Here is a 5,698-nt window from a genome sequence, read left to right as displayed (position 1 = left end):
CGGGGCTGAGGGCCGGGGCTGAGGGCCTGTCCGCCGCCCGCAGGCCAAGATCAAGGCCCGAGACCTGCGGGGCAAGAAGAAGGAGGAGCTGCTGAAGCAGCTCGACGACCTCAAGGTGGAACTGTCGCAGCTCCGCGTGGCCAAGGTGACCGGCGGCGCCGCTTCCAAGCTCTCCAAGATGTAAGTGCGGCCCGAGCCGTAGACGGCGGCTCGGGAGCGGCCGCTGCAGCCGGCACCGCCGGGGCGCGCTCGCGGCCGCGCYCCGTGTTCCGGAGGCGCCTTAACAGCCCGGGAGACCTTTGTGTTTGCTTTGTGCTGTTGAAAAAGAGCGGCTATAAAAAGACAAATCGGTGCAGGCCTGGGARGGGGCTTGCCTGGCTCTCTGCTTGCAAATGCTAAACTCAGGTCTGCCAAACGTTGGTGTTCTACTGCAGTTTGATACCCTACAATGGGGGTTCCTTGGCTGTAGCCTGCATGCATCTTCCGTACGCTGTAAAATGCTTGCTGGTTTAAAATCTCTGCTGTTTGCCCTTCGGTGTGCTCTGAGACATGCTTTTTCTYTCCTGCAGACGTGTGGTCCGTAAATCTATTGCCAGAGTCTTAACCGTTATCAATCAGACCCAGAAAGAGAACTTGAGGAAGTTTTACAAAGTAAGTCCAAGCATTTTGTGTAGCTGTTTATTTTCTTTTTCTTAGAGCTTCAAAACATCTAGTACAATTGTAGGAAGGCTAGGTTTTTAAGCTGTCTAATCATGGCTCCTTTTTTAACACTGTTTATTGCAAGACTTAGSTTAAATTCTGTAAATGGAACTGCTCTTGCTAAGAGGGTCCCCTGCAGAYCATTGCTATTATGTGGTCTAGTATATTTTTCAGAAAGTACGATTCCCRGAATTGGACTGCAGATACTGTTTGCTGTGTAGGAAGAATATTTTCATTATTTTGGAGATGACAGAGAAACTCTTTCTTTCAAGATATTTCTGAAGTTTATAGAATATTTTTTATTATGGGTTTTGATTATTTAGAATAAGAGAAAAAGAGTATTTCAAGAGGGACTTGTAAAGTTCTGCCTGATACTGAAGTTAATATAAATGCTAGGATTTTTTTCAGGCAGAGAAATTCTGAAAGCCTTCAGACTGTAATGACAGTTCTGAGAAGCAGAAAAAAAAACAGCTCACAGTGCTGTTGCTGACAGCTCACCTCTCTGAGCAAATGCACCTGATCTCTACATTGCAGTCTCTCAGACTTAACTATTGCATGTTTTTTGCAAATAGGGCAAAAAGTACAAGCCTCTTGATCTGCGGCCGAAGAAGACTCGTGCTATGCGACGCAGACTAAATAAGCATGAAGAAAACTTGAAGACCAAAAAACAGCAGCGAAAAGAACGTCTGTACCCTGTCCGGAAATATGCYATCAAGGCATAAAACTAAAAGTTCATAATTATATTGGCTGAGTATGTCTCATTAAATGGAATTTTGTTTGGAAGCTGTCACTGGTATTCTCTTTAATAGTCGTGAGGTAAAGAGCGCATTAGTTTCCTGAAGAAAAATCAGGATTCACAGAAGGTTTATTTTAATTTCTTTACTGCTGGTGAAAATATGTAGCTAGCACCTTTAAGATTTTCTCTTGTGCCACTATTTAAGTGCAGGGTAGGTGAATTAATTTGCTGAGGTGTCTTGGTAGACTTCATTGAAACTGAAAACTTCTGTTAGCAGTTATTTTGGATCTTTGCCAAACTACTTGAAGTACCAAAAAATCCCAATGTATCAACTGCTAGGATAGATGCCATACGTGTAACGATTTGCCTAGCTGAACCACCTGGCATGAGGTAGGCATTTCACAGATGACTGGCTGCTAATCTGATCACTGCTTCTGGGAGCTGCTCCAAGTGGTGGCTGGAGGGTTTGCTGCAGCCTCAATCCCAAGTGCAGGGGTTTGGTCTGTCTGGGATGAATCTGGAATATTTCTGGTGGAGAAGAGCAATGTCTTTGAAGCTGTAAACAAAGGACTCTCCTATCGGGAGAGCTGTGGAATGAAGTTATTAATGCCTTGTGTTCTGCTTTAGCGGAGATACAACAGCTTGAAAGTTAAGATGTGAATCATGGTGTATTGGTGGTGTTTGCTGTAGCAAATATGGTCTACATTTAGAGTAGAGCAAGTACGTGCAGATTTCTGGTCTCATAAAGAACTGCAGCATTTTACTTGAAATACGTTAATTTCTGCAATCTGTAGACTTGTTTGTCATTTGCAGTATGGCCTAGTAAGTGTTTCATGTGTGAGGAAGAGTGCTGTTACTACTTAAAAGGTCTGTTCAAGATGCCCATCAGAAATGCTTTGGTCTGCTTCCCAAATCTAAAGATCATAATTTTTGTGATGCTATGTAACTTGACAGCACCACATAATGGRTTGCTAGATTTGAAAAGCTGTTTTCATGGCTAACACCGAAGAAAATATTCTTTCCTCCTGGCAGCGTTTGCTGTCTGATCTTGTAGTCTGTTTTGTCACATCTAAAGCAATGTTACTAATCAGATTCAATCTAGCAGATGAGATCTCCTTGGAAAATTTTATAGATACAACCAATCATTTTTAGCAAAGTTCAAGGTCATTACAGGTTTGTCTATGTAATTCACCACTATATTCTCAGCTCACTTTGTCTACCTATTCTAGCAATACCTGCTAAAGAGGCATCCGTGATTCTGTGATAGTATTACATTAGTAAGGTTCTTTAATGCTATGTATTCCATTCCTTACAGAGATGGCAATGGAACTGGGTTAGTGCCCAACCCTACAAGCAGAAGTCGTTATAATAGCTGTTAAAGCTATTTAAGGATCGGCCGGAGCCTGGAACACTTGTGGCTAGGAATGAGCTGCTCCTGTCTCACTAGGCAGACTAGCATATGCAAGCCATGTACTTTGTAATCTGCCRTTGTCTTCAGCAGGCTGCTTCCATCCGTGCAATTGCTCCTCATCCCTTTTCTCATTTTGATCAGAAAGCTGGATTTGGGTGGCATCTTCCAGGTTTGTTCCCACCCACAGCTGATCTAATCGTGGTAGGCGGCTCCTGAGAGTAAGAGGCCACCCTGAGGGGTGGAAGTGCAGTTGGAGGCTTGGTCCAACATCACTTATCAACAGAGATGTTTCAAATCCAGACCGTTTGCCCTGCTGCACCAGGGCCCTGCAGCAAGATAGGGTGCTTGTAGGCACYAACCCATGCAAGCCATAATGCTGCCTGCTGTGAAGTTCTGTTGCCTGATGCTGCACACATCTTGGAGGTTATGAGTATAAAGATGRCTTGTTTCTAGTGGCATGCAGATACTTCTCTTAGGTGGAAATAGTCCAATCAGGCTGTTAGCATGCAGCATGACATGCTGCAGGATGGCAAAAGAGGAATCTTAGGGACTTTTTTTGAAGTGTTAGAGAAATGTAGGGACATGATAGTAGTATTGGACCATATGCCTGTGAAGACTAATTGAGGTTAAATGAAACATGCGAAGTGAACCAGAGAAAAGCTGGTTGAACTAAAAAATTGTTACATCTAAAGTTTCTAGGCACTTGCCTGTCTCACAGTTCAAGACTTTCACCTGTGAAGCACAGAACTAGTTAAATGATTTGGTTTTTCTAGATGTTTTGGTGTTTCTAGAGAACACTTGTGCACTTTTCATGAGTGTTCTCTAGAACTCAAAGATTGAGTTGCAATCGCAACTCACTTTTTGGCTCTGATGTGATGAAAGGTAATACAGTGCTGTTCAAGCATTAGTGATGTAGCAGTGGTGGGTTTTGTTAGTGTAGCTAATACATTCTCACATGAAAAATTCTCTACATATCAGGAGCCCCTAAGGTTGATCTGATAATTAGATCCTAAGGATAGATTCTGTTCAGGAAAAAAGATCCTTATTCTACTTACTGAACTCAGTAAAGGTTTGAAGGATTTTCAGCCTGAAAAAAATGTAACCAGAGAGAGGTCTGTTTATGTTTAAGGTGAATCTTCTGCATCTTCAGCTGTTAAGTTACAGAATTATCTTGGCAGCTCAAGGTGATGCTAATACTGACTGTGTGAGAGCTTTGCTGGGAGCTTGGTGTGAACATTGAGACGATATGCTCTGCAATATGGAGACAGCTGGCACAGTTCTGGACCAAGCACCACATGTTCCAGCTGCTGAAGCATTACGTAAGAGGCAGGATTGCATGTGGGAGCTGTTGTTCCTTCAGGTTAACGTTCACGTTACCCTAAAGGCCGGCAGTGTTTGAAAATGCTTTTCATTACTGTTTTTGAGTATCCTGCAGYGACCAGCAGTAGCCCATTCCTAGAGAAGGACATGCTTTTCACCCAGCACATATGCCACTTGAGAAGGAAAACAAGCACCTCACTGCGAGGTTCCCAGATCCACATGCTTCTGTCCCAGGAACCTGATACCTGAAAGAGAGGAGGGGGAGGCTGGTCCAGCGTGCTGGAAATCAGGCAGACGGGGGCAGGCTTCTTCGGTCAGGTGGCATCCATACGAGCTAAGGCTTCTTTTGGGGGAAGTATGCTGTATCCTAACGCTCATCTGGCACATTGCATCTGGAGAGGAGCCTGATGGTTCTTACCAGCATTCCTATGTGGAAAAGCAAAAGCAGGTAATATTGCTGCGACGGCCTTCCAAAACTCTGTCCTGAATGTCGGACTGTAAATTCCAGGCTCTGTATGATCCCAGGAACCAGCTGCCTGTCACAAAAAGGGGGAGCATGAGCTATGGCGTGATTTGAAAGTGAAGACAGGAAGAAGCTGAGCGTGGTGCAAAGCCTCTGACAGGAGCAACAGCAGAGCGCGCTTCGACCAAAGGGGTTGTCACATCCCACCCGCAGCCCCAGCCCGGAGCGCTGCAAAGCTGCCTGGAGAGAATCTTCTCTCAAAGATCCGATTGTGTTACGGATCGCCCACTAACATGCCATTCGTTCACCAGGAAGCAGAGGGTCCTGGGGGGAGGGGGAGAAAAAAGGAAACTGCAGCTGAATTACCAGGCCATGAGCATCCAAGGAGAAATTGCGGGTCTGGATAACATCTTGGTGCCCAGAGAAGACCCTTGACGTGTGACCTAACTGCAGAAACAAAAGGAACAGCAGCTTATAGCTGATGACTCCAAGCATCCTGAAGTCACAGCTGAGAGGGATTTGCTGGTGTATGTAAGTTTTTTGCAATTCTAGAAGGTGCAGTTACAATCACAGAGTCATTCAGGTGAGAGAGCACCTCTGGAGGTCTCGAGTGCAACTGCCTCCTCAAAGCCAGGCCAGCTTTGATGTTAAATCAGTTTGCTCAGGGCCCTGTGCAGTCAAGTTACAAATATCTCCAAGGCTGGAGATTTTATAACCTTTTTGGTCCCTGTTCCAGTGTCGCGCCTCTCCCTCTGCAAAGAATTTCCCTTGGTGCAGCTTGTGCCCTGGCTAAGAGCTGCCTGGCTCTGCCCTTTCCATAACCCCCACTGGGCAGCTGAGAGGTCCTACCTTCTGCTGGTTTTTGAAGCGTTCCTACACGCCCTTGTGGAACCGAGACCAGAGCGGGTTAGGGGACGCCCAGCTCGTCCTCCGCCGGAGTGCTGCGGCGTGCCGCTCTGCTCCGCCGGCCGGGCCGGGGTACGGGACGCGCGGCGAAGAGCGCGCTGCGCACCTGCGCTCCCGTACGGGCAGGGGCAGTGCAAAGCGCGCAGCTGCTCGGCGGACGGGG

The 5,698-nt window shown here is 46.1% G+C and overlaps 1 protein-coding gene across 1 annotated transcript in view; it reads left to right on the top strand.

Moving 5' to 3' along the window:
- RPL35 (ribosomal protein L35) overlaps window positions 1-1,482 on the top strand; it is a 6,727-nt gene extending 5,245 nt beyond the window's left edge. The window contains exons 2-4 of the mRNA XM_085300509.1: window positions 24-180; window positions 570-651; window positions 1,272-1,482. Of these exons, the coding sequence (XP_085156635.1) occupies window positions 24-180; window positions 570-651; window positions 1,272-1,421 (389 nt within the window). The 3' untranslated portion in view covers window positions 1,422-1,482. The remainder of the gene's footprint in view (window positions 1-23; window positions 181-569; window positions 652-1,271) is intronic.
- Window positions 1,483-5,698: the final 4,216 nt, after the last annotated feature.

This window comes from Rhea americana, unplaced genomic scaffold (assembly GCF_003343005.1).
Source record: "Rhea americana isolate MKP2758 unplaced genomic scaffold, rheAme1 scaffold_164, whole genome shotgun sequence".
Classification (NCBI taxonomy): domain Eukaryota; kingdom Metazoa; phylum Chordata; class Aves; order Rheiformes; family Rheidae; genus Rhea; species Rhea americana.
This window is presented reverse-complemented; position numbering and strand designations above follow the sequence as displayed.